The following is a 17569-nucleotide window of genomic DNA, read 5'->3' as shown; positions in this document are numbered from 1 at the left end:
AATAAAAGCTGTTTAAATGAGACAACAAGAAAAGAAAAATCGGACGAACTAAGTTCAGTTCATTTTTATTTCAAACATTTCAAACGTGCTTTCACAATCATTACAAAATATCATTCCATTATCTGTTTGAAAAGGAGCAGAAGTATTTACTTATTTGTCCCCACCCCCTCAAGTTTGACCTCTCATTCATTTATTTTTCTATTTAGTCTTAAATTAAACAAACAACATATGAAACAAAAGCAAAACAAAACAAACATACAGAAATCAAAACAAGAAATAATCAAGCCCCACCACAGTGTAGTTTCTTTCATATGAAAAAGACACAATGTGTAAATTTGCAGATTCACAAGTTATGGAAAAAACAAACAAACAAACAAAAAGAACCACAACACCATTACCAGCAACATCACCGTCCTGGGTTAACCCTGTTTTCTTCATTCCTATAATTATTTAAAATTAGGTTTTTATATTTTAATTTAAACGGGTTTATGTTTTTACTGTCTTTTATTTCTTCTGTTAGTCTGTTCCATAATTTAACTCCTGCAACTGAGATAGACATCGTTCTTAAAGTTGTTCTAGCACTTTGTATTTTTAAACTCCATTTCCCTCTTAAGTTATACCCACCGTCTCTTTCTATGAACAATTTACAGATTTCTTTTGGAAGCAATTTATTTCTTACTTTATACATTATTTGTGCTGTTTTAAGCTTCACCAAGTCTTGGAATTTAATAGCTTGCATTTTGAGAAAGAGTGCATTTGTATGGTCCCTGTACCCACATTATTATTAATCTGATGGCCCTTTTCTGTATTCTAGTTATTGTTTGTGTTACTTTTGTATGTTTCCCCAGACCTCGACACAGTAGCTCATATACAGCAGTAGTAAAGCACAGTATAACATGTGCAGTGCTTTCTGATCCAACATGTGCTTTGCGTTCCCCACGACGGCCCCGTGCCAGTTTCCCCCGAGCATCAGTGCTGTGTGGCTTCCAGCAGAGCTTGTGGTCAATGATCACACCAAGATATTTCATTTCATTGACTCTTTCTAAACATACATTGTCAACACATATTTCCACTTAGATGTTTTTCTTTTGGTTTCCAAACAACATAAATCTGGTTTTATTAGATTCAATGATAATTTATTTATATCAAACCACTTCTTTAATATCGTTAATTCCTGTGTGATCATCTCCAAAACCTGTGGCAACTCCACACCTGAACACAGTATATTTGTGTCATCTGCAAATATTACAAACTTTAAAACCTACAAACTTTAAAACCTCCAAGACTCTGCAGATATCATTTAAGTACATAATAAACATTTTTGGACCCAGTACTGAACCTTGAGGTACTCCACAAGCTATATCCATCAAATTAGATTTATATTCCTTTATTTGTACATATTGTTGCCTATTCCCTACATAGATTTTTACCCAGTCCAAAACCACTCCCCTAAACCCGTACCTTTCCATTTTCTTTATTAGAATTTCATGATTAACAGCATCAAACACCTTCTTTAGATGTAAGAAAACGAGTGCGTACCTCTTATTATCCACACGTTCTGTTATCTCTTCCATTAAGTCTATCAGTGCCAAAGCTGTTGACCTGTTGCTTCTGAACCCATACTCACTATCTGTCAGTACTTCATGTTTTTCCACAAAACTGTCAAATCTTTTTATGAAGAGTTTTTCCAGTATCTTAGAGCACTGGGAGAGTATTGACACTGGTCTATAGTTTGTAAAATGATGCCTTTCACCGGTTTTCTAAATGGGAATAACTTTAGCAAAACCGCTGTTTGAAACGACAAGTTGAATATTTATTTTAATGGTTTGACAACACCATCAATCTTTACTGTTACCATATCAATATCATTCCAGTCTGTACTGGTTTTGTTCTCTATGTCATGAATCTCTTTCTCTTCCACTGCTCTTAAAAACATTGAGCTTCTGTTGCCTTCAGTATTTTCACCAGTGTCCCACCAACCTTTATTTCTTCTGCCAGTTTTGGCCCCATGTTTACGAAGAATTCATTAAAGCCATTTACTCTATAATCTCTAATCTCTCTAATCATAATCTCTTCCATGTTATTAATACTTCTTGTCCCTCTATAAAGTACCCATCTTTATTCCCTGATCCATCTTTGATTACACTGTTTAATACGTTCCAGATATCTCTTGTGTTATCTTTATTGTGTTCCAACCTTTTAATGAAATACTCTCTTTTACAGGATCTCATTATATTAGTTAATTTATTTTTGTAAGTTTTATACTTCCTTTCTGTTTCTATGGTTCTCTTTTTTATTAATTCTCGTTATAGGGGATTCTTTCTTTTTGCTGGCATTTTGTGGTCCTTTAGTCATCCATGGTCTTCCTTCATAGTTGTGTTTCCTGTTGATTTCAATTACTGGGCAGTTTTTATCAAGTAACGTGTTAAATGTTCTTAAAAATCCTTCGTAAGCTTCATCAACTTCTGTTTGTTCATATACAATATTCCAATCATGCTTTAAAAGTTACTTTCTAAGACAGTTTAACGTCTTATTCTTATTCTTTTGTAAATAATCTCGTGTCCATCGTTGTTCACTTTATAATGGCAATTATAAGATGCAAAGACTGGTAAATGGTCACTTATATCATTGACTAACAGCCCACTTTTTATATTTTCTTCTATTATATTTGTAAATATATTATCTAATAGAGTTGCGAGATGTTATTCTGGTCGGTCTTGTTATCAGTGGAAATAAACCGATGCTGTACATGGAGTCAATAAATTCTTCGGTACTCTTATTATGAGTCAATATTAAATCCCCACAGATAAACATTCTTTTCTGCTTTATATTTGTACATAAGTCCTCCATATTATCCTTGAATATCTCAATCTTAGATCCTGGTGTTCTGTAAATACAACTGACAATTAGGTTTTTCCTTTTTTCCATACACTGTTATCAATAACAGTCGTCGTTCTTCCCATTCTTTCGTACTTTAGGTTTTTATCAATGTAAAGTGCCACCCCACCTCCTTTCTTGTTGATCCTGTCTACATGAAGGAATTCATATCCATTTATTTTAAAGTCTTCTTCTTTTCCAGGAGTTATCCAGGTCTCTGATATGGGTGAGGGTTATAAACCCTACCCTAACCCCATCACCTTGAATGGCTGTTTAAAGTGTTATGTATTCTTTGATGGATTGAAAGTTTGCATATAAGCTTCGACTTTTAAAGTGAACCGTTGTTATACCCTTTTCTACCTTGATTTTCTTTTTAAATTGCTCATTTGTATAATAATTGCATTCATTTGTCTTATTGTTAAAGAAATTACAAGCAGGATCTGTGTTGCTGTCATACATCAATGTCCTATTGTCAATATCTATGAGTTGTTAGTTGAAAACTGTCAGACATCTGCGTTGGTTGTGCACTTGGACGGTCCCATCATATTTAGCACTGCTTTGCATTCTGACTTATCAGTTTTATCTTTGTAGGTGTGTCATCTCTTTGATGACTAGAACCTGCTCTGGTCTTCCATTTAACTCAATGAATATTTTACAGTCTGACGTCCAAGTTCACTGTATTGTCTTCTGTTTTCTTAATATCCTTGCTTGTCTTGCAATGTCAGCATTTTTCTTGATTAGGTGTTCGTTTAAACAAACATTTGTACGCTTTAGCTTTCTTCCTCGCTTGAGCAGTTCTTTTTTCTGTTTTCTATTTACAAAACGTATGATAATGGCAGGTATTTGATTTTTGTTTTTCCTTGGGAGAGGATGGCATCCCTCAATATTTTTACTGTCCATTTCGATACCTTTGCTTTTGAAGATGCCATCACCTGCTCTTCCAAAGAGCGTAGCTCTTGCTCGGGTGGCTCCCCTCTCTCTGACGCTGCTACCCGTGCGTATGTCTGATGCTTGGTTTCCAGTCCTGTCACTATCACATCATTTGCTCTTGAATATTGTTTGACAGTCTAGGATCGCCCCTGGATTCGGTGCTCATATAATTAAACCTCTCTTGAATACTCAAACCTTTATTGTAGAAGTAAAATGTTGATCAAACAGCGTGCACTCCAAACAGCTCCAGCCTTTTGATCTTAACCTGTGAGATGGTTTCCAGTAGAGCACTCCTCCTCCCAGCTTCACATTTGTGTACAGCAGATCATCCAGTTTGATCTTAGTGTGTGTGTGTGTGTGTCTATTACTGGTTAATAGATATGCAATCAGCCCTGATCACACCTCATCTGTGTGTTTGCAGGTTTTTCCTCAAGTTTTTTCTGAAGTGTAACCAGAACTGCCTGAAAAATGCAGGAAACCCACGAGACATGAGGCGATTTCAGGTAAAACACACACACACACACACACACACACACACACACACACACACACACACACACACACAGATGAATTCATTTCCCTAAAGGGCAGGACATGGCTGTGGATGATCCCATAATGCATTGCAGCAGGGCAGCCCAAGGCTTATTGCTTTGGAGATAAAATATGAGAGGTCATCGGAGACGTCTGTCTGTCCATCCTTCCAATTATTTGTGTTCAGCATCTGTTTGGTGTCTGAATGAAGTGTTAAATGATTAAATTCAAGCTTCCTGTCAAAAGCAGTAACATGGTAGTAAGTGTCAGTCACAATCACGCCAGTACAGACAGGATAACTCGACGTTCACTCATCAATAATGAAACTTTAAAAATAAATAATCCTTTGATAAGTAGAACTGGTGTAGAACAAAGAACCTGATGTTCCAGAGGAACATTTGTTCCTAACGATCGCTGCTGGATCAGAGTCGGCCTGTCCATGTCTGATGCTGGTAAGAGAAATAAACCAGAAGCTTCTCAAACATGAAGCCCCACCAAACAAAATCTCCCACCCGGAGCTGCCTGAAAGCATCAGAAGCTCCAGATGTTGAGGGTATCTGCAGATGTTTATCACCACGGCTACCACAATAGAGTTTTAAAAGACGTGAGGGCGTAATAGCCCACGTAAGCTGCATTTATCAGTGGTGCTTCAGAGCATCAAATCATAAAACCTTTCTGTAGTAGAAATGTGCTCCACACTGTGGGGTCTAAGCCGTCACCCTGAGCACTAAACCAACACACAGTAGAATGTGTCATTGATGTGTTTTTATTACATTGATCCTCAAAGTCTTTGCAATCAGGGAACAAAGAAAATAATCATGAAATCGAAATACAGTGGGGCAAAAAAGTATTTAGTCAGCCACCGATTGTGCAAGTTCCCCCACTTAAAATGATGACAGAGGTCAGTAATTTGCACCAGAGGTACACTTCAACTGTGAGAGACAGAATGTGAAAAAAAAATCCATGAATCCACATGGTAGGATTTGTAAAGAATTTATTCGTAAATTAGGGTGGAAAATAAGTATTTGGTCACCTCAAACAAGGAAAATCTCTGGCTCTCACAGACCTGTAACGTCTTCTGTAAGAAGCTTTTCTGTCCTCCACTCGTTACCTGTATGAATGGCACCTGTTTGAACTCATCATCTGTATAAAAGACACCTGTCCACAGCCTCAAACAGTCAGACTCCAAACTCCGCCATGGCCAAGACCAAAGAGCTTTCGAAGGACACCAGGAAAAGTATTGTAGACCTGCACCAGACTGGGAAGAGTGAATCTACAATAGGCAAGCAGCTTGGTGTGAAAAAATCAACTGTGGGAGCAATCATCAGAAAATGGAAGACATACAAGACCACTGATAATCTCCCTCGATCTGGGGCTCCACGCAAGATCTCATCCCGTGGGGTCAAAATGATCATGAGAACGGTGAGCAAAGATCCCAGAACCACACGGGGGGACCTGGTGAATGACCTGCAGAGAGCTGGGACCAAAGTAACAAAGGTCACCATCAGTAACACACTACAACGGCAGGGAATCAAATCCCGCAGTGCCAGACGTGTTCCGCTGCTGAAGCCAGTGCATGTCCAGGCCCGTCTGAAGTTTGCCAGAGAGCACATGGATGATACAGCAGAGGATTGGGAGAATGTCATGTGGTCAGATGAAACCAAAGTAGAACTTTTTGGTATAAACTCAACTCGTCGTGTTTGGAGGAAGAAGAATACTGAGTTGCATCCCAAGAACACCATACCTACTGTGAAGCATGGGGGTGGAAACATCATGCTATGGGGCTGTTTTTCTGCCAAGGGGACAGGACGACTGATCCGTGTTAAGGACAGAATGAATGGGGCCATGTATCGTGAGATTTTGAGCCAAAACCTCCTTCCATCAGTGAGAACTTTGAAGATGAAACGAGGCTGGGTCTTCCAACATGACAATGATCCAAAACACACCGCCCGGGCAACAAAGGAGTGGCTCCGTAAGAAGCATTTGAAAGTCCTGGAGTGGCCTAGCCAGTCTCCAGACCTCAACCCCATAGAAAATCTGTGGCGGGAGTTGAAAGTCCGTGTTGCTCGGCAACAGCCCCAAAACATCACTGCTCTCGAGAAGATCTGCATGGAGGGATGGGCCAAAATACCAGCTACTGTGTGTGCAAACCTGGTAAAGACCTATAGTAAACGTTTTACCTCTGTTATTGCCAACAAAGGTTATGTTACAAAGTATTGAGTTGTATTTTTGTTATTGACCAAATACTTATTTTCCACCCTGATTTACGAATAAATTCTTTACAAATCCCACCATGTGGATTCATGGATTTTTTTTTCACATTCTGTCTCTCACAGTTGAAGTGTACCTCTGGTGCAAATTACTGACCTCTGTCATCATTTTAGGTGGGGGAACTTGCACAATCGGTGGCTGACTAAATACTTTTTTGCCCCACTGTACTTGCACTAAAAGACAGACGGTCATAGCAGTTATTCATTATTATTATTATTATTATTATTATTATTATTATTTTCTTTTCCCACTATTTTATAGCGATACATATGTGTGTGTGGGGTGTTTGCATGTTGTGTGTGTTATAATATTGATTTGATTTGACGTTGGTATGTTTGAAAGCGTAGCTGCGTGTCCGTGCAGACACTCAGTAAAAGAAAAGATCAAAATGCTGCTCTGGATTTACAGCAGCATAAAAATGTTTCATTCACGATCTCAGTAAATATAAAGGAGGCAGTAAAGCTGCTGTGACCCTCTGTGTTGCGTCTCAGGGAGAGCCTGCTGACCCCGAGCGCCTTCATGAAGCTCAGATTAACTGAGTGCGCAAATACAGACGCCCCACAGTTAAACGCCCTCAACCACGAGAGCTTCATTCATCAGACACTTAACAACGAGCACCGCTTATCAGGAAGAAGAGCCCCATGATTGATCCTCATTATTGATCAGACCCATCGTACCGTTACGGTCCAAAAGAGCAGCTGAAGCCAGCAGGAGGTGGGAGGAGAGAGGAGGAGCCATAAAACATAAACACATATTTGAAAAAAAAACGAATACCTTCAAATCTGCAGAAAGTAAACAAAAACTATTATCTAAGGAAAACATGGAATGAGCTGACAGCATGCGATTTATGTGATGAACATGTTTCTAAAAAGTTGCTGCATTACGTCAAACACATCAACACGTTGATGAGTCCATCGATGTCTGCAGCACCAACAGCTGACGAAAAAACCGGCGACACGATTAAAGAAAACAAACTTCTGCGATCTGTCGCTCGGAGGAAAGTCAGTACAGCCATAAGAAATGTCAGGTTCACATAGCGTCTCCTTCATCGCGCTGTTACCTGTTCACCTGTACACCTGTCATATCACAGGAACCCAGAAACAACAAGACAACACCAGCAGCCTGTTGTCGATTACACCAGCTCGGTCTGTGGGACCAAGAGCTTCAAACCTGCAGTTCCTCTGACATCCAGCAGAGGCAGCAGTCAGTCAGTACATGTACATGGCTGATACACAAACGGCCATTACTCAGTAAGCAAGCGCGCTAGTTCCTACCTCGTAAGTTCACGAGGAAGTCCAGGAGAATGCTGCGTTCGGAACAACAGGATGAAAATATCTGTTATGTTGTTATGTGTTAACTCAGAGTCAGCACATTTTTACACCAGAGAATAAAGACGGGCCAAAGATTGATTTCCAAATATACTGGCAGCTCTCCAGTGAGACATTAAAGTTAAATACAACGATGCAGTTATAAAGCTGAACTTTAATCAAAGTAACTTGCTCAGGAACAAATAAAACACTGAAATAAGCCAAACATGAACCATGGATCATCAAAGTGAATTTTATCTCATGCTTAACTTCCACTGGGTGGCGAAAGCGAGTGCCGTGATTCAGGCGTTTCTCATGAGCCTCGACCTCCCGGTCAGCTGACATCTCTGAAAATGTTGGAGCACTTTTGCAAACGGGCTATGTCTCGATAAACGATATTTAACTTTACACGTCTACATCTTTAAACATCTCTAAAGTTGTGATACAGAAAAAGTAATATTTCAAACTTTACTTAGAGTCTTTGCCACGCTCATCCACTGTTGCCACTTTCCCTCTGGGCTTAATAAAGTCTCTCTGATTTTCAGTTTTAGACGAAATGCATTCTGGGATACTTGGCTTCAACAAGCCCAGACAAGTACACACGAGTACATGCAAGTATGCATATTGAGAAACAACCTCTGGTTTGGTCTCTATAGATTATTTCCCCCCTCGTAACAGCTGCAGGGGGGAAGATGTTTTATAACTTGGCCTCTTCGACTGACAGGTGGGTTTAGCTGCGAACTGCTAATATGGCTGCTGTGAGGTTATCGTAGTAACAGGGTATCCAAGGAGTCTGAGATGCCTGCTAATGTTTAAGCTTCAAAGCTTCAGAAAGCTCTGCGTGATGCAGGGTCTGCAGCTTCATCCCACAGATGTGTTTTTACAGGAAGGACATGCCCTACACCTACTGTCCACCTGACCAGCCAATCAGCTTGCAGAGCAGGTGATATTCACTCAAGAAGAAAGAAACAAGCTTTATTGATAACATACACAATCATACAGAGAAATGTGTCATGTCCGAGCTGCAGACGTAGGGCTTGGTGTTTGGCACGGGGGGCCTACCCAGGACCTTTACTGGATACTGGGATGGAATCGAACTTGCAGCTTCCACTCCAAAGGTGTGTGGTCTTATCACTACACTATCCAGCTGCCACAGATTTTACTCACGAAGCTTCGCTGCTGCTGAAAGAGAGGAGACGTGTCATTCCAGAAAACTGCCTCTCTCCTCCGTCTGCTCGTTGTCTCACAGCTTCACGCACACACACACACAGTAACACACACGCTCGCCGCCACGCCGCGCTGGCCACGCTGACAGGATGTTAAGTCCACTTAAAGCAGCGGGGCAGGGGGAGGGGGGAGACGGGCCAAGCGAGCCGCAGGAGGAGAGAGAGGAGGACGGAGACAGGTGAAGTCAGGTGTGTACTCGTGTGTGGTTGTCGTGGTGACAGCAGGGTGAAGGATGTGCTGGTTAGCCACTGTGGCGACGGAGGACACTTCTACTCGCTCTCAGCGTGACCTTCTGCTCCGTCGCCATGGATCAACGGCAACAACCTCGCCACGGCAACCAGCCACAGATGATGAATGGCCACAACCTGGCACCTGGCAGTGACATCATAAAGAAGGCGGGTTCATTCAGACAATGAACCTTTTTACATTTGTCACATCATTTTATTTCCTGTGTTCAAACACTTTATACTCATCCTGTTTGCGGCTCGTTTAGAGTGTTCCACAAACTTTCATCAGGTCAGAGGTCAAAGAAATATCAAAGCATAAAGTTTACAGTTTGTTGCCTCCTCATTATGAAATCTTAATTTTGTTTTAGAAGCCTTTAATTAAAGAGGAAATAATGTCTGACAGTGACATCATCAGTGTGACCAGTGTTGGGAAGGTTACTTTCAAAATGTATTCCACTACAGATTACAGATTACATGCCCCAAAATGTATTCTGTAACGTATTCCATTACGTTACTCAGTGAGAGTAACGTATTCTGAATACTTTGGATTACTTAATATATTATCAAGCTTTTTACAACTACATGAATGTCCTATTGCTGTGTGATTTATTACTATTACTGAAGGTTACTCTCCATACCAACACCAGCTACATGTTTAAATCTTAATATAAATGAGTAACAGTAGGTGGACATTAGGTAAGGCTGCACTTTTTGCAGCGATCTCGTATAGAAAACTATTCAGCTCGTATATAAAACAGGTCCGCGGCTCCGAACTGTAGTAAAGGGACCTCTGGCTAATACGGTGGGTTCGTGTCGGCTCGTAGCTGAAAACTAGCTTTACTTTGTTGTCTGGGTCGACTTTGCTAGCAGAGACAGAGAGAGGCGTTGAAAGGCTGCTGCAACGGAGCTTATTGTTTCAGAGGAAAACATGAACACAGCGTACAGTCGAGTCTTAATAGCTTACTCACAGCTGGGCTCGTCAAAAATATTTCTTCACGTCATTATGAGCCGTGAGATTGAGACTCGTGCATTTGAGCCTCTTAATGGGTGTTTTGTTTGGGTTTTCACCGGCGTGGAAGCCAAACATAGAGAGAGCATAGCCTAATATATGAAACAGGGAAGTACCGCCGTGTAATCCATTTATTTCAACAAAGTAACTGTATTTTAAATACCACCTACAGTTACTCATATTTTGTATTTTAAATACGTGACGGCGGTACATGTACTCCATTACTCCCCAACACTGAGTGTTCCTGCTGTCATGATTAAATGTTTTTGGCTGTGTCTCTGCAGGTGGTTGTGTCAACGACGGTGAATGTGGATGGTCACGTTCTCGCCGTCTCCGACAACATGTTCGTGCACAACAACTCCAAACATGGCCGCCGGGCGCGGAGACTGGACCCGTCTGAGGGTACGCTTCTTTTTAACTCTTTTTTGCACCCCTCACTCAGATAGTGTAGCTGATGACCAACCTCTCATCCAAACATGGCGACAGGCTGGGCGTGCTCAAAGGAGAACTTCCTGTCAGAGTTTCAGAGTCCACCAATCACAGTCAGCTCCTGTACTGAGAGCTCTGTCACTGGTCTGACTGGTGTAGGAGATCCGACAGTTGCAGAGAGACGAGTGTAATTTGCTCTTTGCAGAGAAGCCAGCCTAGTGGATTGTGGGTAGGAAGACCAGACGCTTCAGGGTCCCCAGAGAGGACAGTGTGTGTCTATGCGTGCATGTGTGTGACTGAGTGTCTTTTCGCGGGCCGTTCAACCTCTTTAATTGCCCTCCTAATTAAAGACAGTTACCATGGAAACCACCCCTCCCAGTCAAAGCGAGGGGAAGTCCCGTGGGTTTGAGCTCTCGCTCATTTTCAGCTCTGCGCTCGGTTATTTCTGCACACTTACCTCCGTGCCGTGAACTGCTTTCAAACCTGCGAGTTCACCCAGCCACCCACTCCACCTCAGATCCACCGTCTCACACAGGAAGTCGCCGTCCATGCACCATGTTCTCCATGTATAAAGTAAAACACCGCCGGGGTTCGCTCATTGTGTTGCTCTACGAACAGACGTGTGTTTAAATATTAGATCGGTTTCCTGAGAATACAGCGGAAACTCAGGACCAGGTGGACTCGACTGCAGATGAGTGAAACGCACGCGTGTTAGAAACACACCCTCATCCGTGGTGACAGAACAGCCCGGCCACAGTGTGTGACTCTCAGGGTGTGATGGTCAGTAACGTTTGGGTCACTTTATAACAGATTTATTTTTCTATTTCTAAAACATGAAGCGACAGCGCAGGAGCGTCACAGAAAGTCTGCACCTGACGCCAGCTCACAGAATCGCATCGAATAGAATCGAATAGAATCGAATCGAATAGAATAGAATCGAATAGAATCGAATAGAATAGAATAGAGGTCAGGTGCTATAATGCCATTTCAAGTCATCAAGTGATGAGATTAGCTGCCCTACCTCTCTCTCTCTCTCTCTCTCACACACACACACACAGACACACACACACACACACACACACAGACACACAGACACACACACACACACACACAGACACACACACACACACACACACACACACAGACCACACACACACACACACACACACGGTACTTTCATTTCACTTTATAATTAATCTGCAGCCGCACTTGAAAGACGAGAGAGAAGTAGTCATTACCGGCTGAATATGTGTGTGCCTGAGTGTGTGTGTGTCTGAGTGTGTGTGTGTCTGTCTGAGTGTGTGTGTGTGTGTTATTGGAGTGAACTAAGCTAAAGCGGATAAAAGCCACGACCCAATTAACATTATGTGTGCGTGTGTGTGTGTGTGTGTGTGTGACCTTCAGTTCTGTAGTAATGTAGCTCAATCTTTCTCAACCTGTGGGCCTGGACCCCTCGGAGAGGTCATGAAAGAGACTGAGTGTTCACAGACAGGCCCGCAGCGCTGGTTCAAAATGTGGATGTTTTGATGCAGGATGTTGAAATAATGTGTGCGAAGGCTGCTTTTCAGGAGTTGAAATGTAGTTTCTCTTCTCTGATTGGCTGTGGCTCACACTGGGATTCCTAATAAAAGCCAATCAGGGCTCCAGGCCTCTGCTTTCTGAGCATCTGTGGTTCATTTGTGCTATAACGTTTTAACATGGAGCTCTGTGGCAGTGATTCCCTGCTGGAACCTCTGCTGGACACTAGAGGAACTGCGGCTTCAGTTAATGAGACGCTAACACTTCTGTCTCTCTCTCTCTCCCTCTGTGTCTCTTGGTGTCTCTCGTCCAGCAGCCACTCCCTGCATTAAAGCCATCAGTCCCAGCGAGGGGTGGACGACGGGCGGCGCCACCGTCATCCTCATTGGCGACAACTTCTTCGATGGCCTTCAGGTCGTCTTTGGCACCATGTTGGTGTGGAGCGAGGTAATACCCTTCCGATCAGTTGGATAATTGATCGATATAGCAAACATTGTTTATTGTGTGTGTCAATACAACAACGATGACTCTTATTATTTCTCTCTCCAGCTGATAACCCCTCACGCTATCCGAGTCCAGACTCCGCCCCGGCACATCCCCGGAGTCGTCGAGGTCACGCTGTCCTACAAGTCCAAACAGTTCTGTAAAGGAGCGCCGGGACGCTTCGTCTATACAGGTAAGGACAGCTCCTGATCATCTGATTGGATAACACCACATTTTACCAGTGTCCTCTAGCAGGAGGCACCAGGTGGGATATTTGGACACCTTTTTAAAACAAAGCTTTATTTCCAGACTTAAAGAATGTTCTTTTAGACCAAAACACGCAGAAATCACGAAGAAGAAAATGAAGCTTATGTATAAGTTAAATAAGGAAGATCTGTGGTCTCACATTTTCTATTTTTATTATTTAGCGGTCATCTAATTTTGGCTGTATTTTTCCAGTCCAATTTTATTTATAAAGCACTCTAACATAGCCAGCACAGGACCAAAGTGCTGTACAGAAAATAAGTGAAAAAAATAGAATAACAGAAAACAGCAAAAATAAATAAATAAAACACGTAATACATAGAAATTAAAACAGCCCTATATTAAAAAAGAAAACAAGATAAAACAGCATAGAATCAACTAAAACCAACATCTCACGGGGTGTCAAAGGTCAGGGTCAAGAGGTGGTTCTCAGGAGTGACTTAGAAACAGGCAGAGGAGAGGCCTGTCTGCCACGATGGGCCAGTCTAACCACAAAACAACCCTGACTTCAGACAGCACTCACATGAGTCAGTAATAAGTTTTAAATAAATTCTGATGGTCAAACATCTGAACCGCTGCAGGTGCAGGTAACATCTGTCATTAATACTGCTCCAGCTTTCTTTCTCTATTTGTTGTCAGACTGGAGAACCTTTCTTCTCTCCATGTGTCCTCATATCCTCCTCTCCTTTCTCTTTATGTTTCTTTTATCTCCATTCATGCTGCATTGCAGTAATTATACACATTCAAATCCCATTAACCCGAAACATCTCTGGACCTTTACGTTAATGACCTCACACTGACACTCACTTATGCGAGTCACATGTTCACACAGCAGCTGCTTTCACACCTCAGCAGATCAGAGGGATCCACCACCTCCACCCTACACTGCCTGCTCTCAGCATTCTTTGCACTGGGGGAAGAAAACAGGAAGTGATGTTGAATAATACAGACCTCCTCCTCAGGTAGCAGGTCTCAGTCAAGTTTTTCTGCATGAGGCAGATCAACAGATAAATGAGAAGCGCTGGCACAAGATCTAATATCATATTTAACTTGAATAAATGTAATTTAAATTTAATATTTCTCAGACTGAAGTTTTTCCATAAAATTCGATCAGATTAGGGTTTTCATGTCACAGAGTACATGGGTCAAACCTTTCAGTTGAAGCTACTGAACATTTGGCCTAGTTTCCTGTATTCATAATTAAAATCAATTTATAAAAAATAATTTTCTTAAGTATTTAAATTATAAATAAATTATGAATAAATAAGATGGTAGTGCAAAAAGCAAGCAGCTAATCATTGAGCTTTTAAAGGAATGTCGTGAATAATGTGAGTATTTACTAAAGGAGCAAGTACCATAATGTTGGGGGATTACCTAACATTACCCGTCCTCAGTGGGTGAAATCATTTAAAACGATGACACACGAATATAGACGTACAGCTTATCTTTATCACATGCACGGCTGGATGTACGTGTGAAGTACGTGAGTAAAGTAGAGCAGATCAATGGTGGAAACCCCGCCGATGCACATAAACGACACCACTCCGCTCGTTATGGTTTCTCTCTGTGGTAATGTGTGCGCTCAGGCAGACACACGGCTTCAGCAGTCATGCAATTTCCATGAGTATCGATCTCAAAGTATTGATCGCTCCAACGCCTCCTGTCTGACCCGCCTTCAGATTTTCACTTCCTTAACACCCTCACATACACACTAACACACACACACACACACACACACACACACACACACACACACACACACACGTTTTCATATCCTAACTGTAACCCTGACACTAAAACCACATTTTGAGCCTCAAAAATGTCTTCAAACAGGTATTTTGTCCCCATAAGTGACTGTTGGTCCCCACAAGTATAGTAGTAAGCTACATTTCTGCCCTCACAGAGATGTCTAACACACACACACACACTAAACACAAACACACACACACACACACACAGAGCGAACCCTGCTGGTCAGACCTGAGTGTGAGGGAATTGCAGCGCCTCAGTCTACACGTGTCGATCGCTCCGAGCTTCTCGTCTTATCTGAATCGACGTCCTGTTCTGCAGACACTGCAGCCTGAACTGTCTGACAGTAAAACTCACTTATTAAAGTCAACGAATACATACAAAATAAATCAGGACTGTTGTTTCACAGTAAAACACGTCATTCGTGCAGCTGAGCCGCAACAGTGCCAACATTTCTTCAGGTTCAGTTTATCATCGAGATGAACGTCTCCTCATCCAAATGAATGAGCTCTGTCAGGCAGACAGAAGCACCAATGTTTGACAGGTGTACACACCTGACAGGAGCATAAAACGCTGCCAGCCTGCGCACGATTACTGACGACTCACTCAGCGCTGAGGGCGGAGCCGAAGCGTCTCCTCAGATAGCCGGGGACTGACAGATCCATGCTCGGTGTCATGTCTGATCAATTCAAAGCCATCAAATCTTTATTAGCAGCCAATATAAACAGCAGATCAGTTCAGCAGCAGCAGTCTGTGGCAGTTACCACGGGGACGCTCCATCACAACTTATCGATTGGATGGTTTCACTGTCTGCCGGTGTGCCTGATTAGAGCGCTTGATTTCAGACAATTAGCCAATCAGATAAAGACTTTAGTGACAGCTGGTTTGTTCAGGTGTTCCAGAGTTTATTAAACTGCAGTGAAACATGAAGATATGAATAAAGACAGAAAACATGAATCAAGAGCATCGTTCATTCGTGACATCAGCGTTTTTAGCAGCTCAGGTGTCTCAGGGACTCTGGGCTGAATGTGGAGTCATGGTCACGTGACCTATAGTTGTCAAGGTAAAAGCCTCATACGAATGAAATGCAACACATAAGAATAAAACAGTCACGTCAACACAAACACGCAATAACAGGTCATTAAAAACAGCCACACAGCATCACCACCAGCCCCGCTGCACGCCAAACATGGCGTCCTGATCCGCCAGCTAAAGAGGAAAACGCTGCCAGGTTCAGGTGGTCTCTTCTTCTCATCGTGGCAACTCTGGTCTGACATCTTTTACCTGATGATCAGGTGTTACTGCTCTGCTGGGTGTGTTTGAAATTACATGTGGACACGTGTCCTTAAAGACGCAGCGAGGATGCATTCAGGTTTGATCCAGGAGGAATCGGACCGACTGCAGGTGGAAGAAACACAGGTGACAGTAAAGTGTGTAACAGTCAACAACACAAGGTCACAGCCACTCGCACAACTATAGATAACACAGACATCTGGAGAGCTAACACACTCTTATAACTGCTGCCTGTCACGCCCTGTGAGCCTTCAAGGACTGAACACACACACACACAAACACACACACAGTTTGATGTATAGGAGAGTCGGTCTAAAGCTTGTTAAATGCAGCTGAACCAAGACGGGATTATGATTCATGCACTTCACACACACACACACACACTCTGAGTCCTGGCTGTGCTCGGCTGCGTTCACTGACGCTCTGATTTATCACCTCCCAACCAGTTTAAACTGTAAATGATGTTAGAGGAGAGAGGAGGGGAGGGGAAAACAAAAAATGAACAAGTCTGATGGATTCGGCGTGTCTGAGGGTTGCAGATTCGCCGCGATGTGCACGGCTGCAGTTATTACACCTGACAAAGAGCAGCATAAATTATCGGTTCAAACTGAAGTGTGTGGTTTCCCGTCAGCGTGACAACGACGCCTCCGTGTGTTTCCTCCCGTCGGTCAGTACAGACGTTCTAATCCAATCGGCCCGTAAACTTTCTGGAGTATTTTCATTGACATTTATTTTTTCCTTTGTTCTCTCTGTGCACGACTTACATGTTTAATCCAGAAATAATCTAAAATGCTCACATGTAATCTGCGAGTAATGCGAGAGGAGTGTCTCACGTCTTATCCACGGCAGTCTGAGCAGCTGACAGTTTCACGTTTTTGGACTTGAAGACTTTAAAAAGTTTAACTAGTGAACAAATGTGACGATATTAATGTTGTGAGGTGTCTAATGAAAAGACCTGCTCCCTCCTCAGCGTTGAATGAGCCTACCATCGATTATGGCTTCCAGAGGTTACAGAAGGTCATCCCCCGCCACCCCGGAGACCCGGAGAGACTGCCGAAGGTAGGACGCGCTCAGACACACAATCGTTTTATACAAACACACAGAATAAGTGATTATTGTCGCTGTGTTTTTTCCATCAGTCTGCGTTCTGGTTGGCTGCTCAGAGTCCTGATAATCATCAGCTGCATCCACCGATTCTGCTGTTTAACTTGTTTTTGTGTGTCCACTCAGACCGACTCGCAGCTTCTAACACACACACAGTTTTCATCAAACCTGTAGTTTGGACACCAGTATCTGTTCAAAGCTTTCACATTTGTCCTGGTTTGGCTGAATTTGGTTCACATGAACCGCGTTACCACACATGTGATGCTCCAGAGAAAAGGCTGACGGTAAATTCAGCTGGTCAGTGAACGATCTGTAATGAAGCAGGAACCTTCACATTCCCCTTCTGCGGG

General features: G+C 42.5%; 1 protein-coding gene across 2 annotated transcripts; it reads left to right on the top strand.

Moving 5' to 3' along the window:
* Positions 1–3305: 3305 nt before the first annotated feature.
* LOC120722917 (transcription factor COE1-like) lies at positions 3306–17399 on the top strand. Of its 2 annotated transcripts, none has more exons than XM_040014113.1 (5): positions 3306–4310; positions 10664–10781; positions 12643–12773; positions 12876–13002; positions 17086–17399. In XM_040014113.1, the coding sequence occupies exons 1-5, from the start codon at positions 4188–4190 to the stop codon at positions 17391–17393; spliced, it is 807 nt and encodes a 268-aa protein (XP_039870047.1). In that variant the 5' UTR covers positions 3306–4187; the 3' UTR covers positions 17394–17399. The 2 variants fall into 2 exon arrangements, with proteins under 2 accessions (XP_039870047.1, XP_039870046.1); XM_040014112.1 differs by having other exon boundaries at positions 12640–12773.
* Positions 17400–17569: the final 170 nt, after the last annotated feature.

Source organism: Simochromis diagramma, unplaced genomic scaffold, assembly GCF_900408965.1.
Source record: "Simochromis diagramma unplaced genomic scaffold, fSimDia1.1 OVJJ01000669.1, whole genome shotgun sequence".
Taxonomy (NCBI): Eukaryota; Metazoa; Chordata; class Actinopteri; order Cichliformes; family Cichlidae; genus Simochromis; species Simochromis diagramma.
This window is presented reverse-complemented; position numbering and strand designations above follow the sequence as displayed.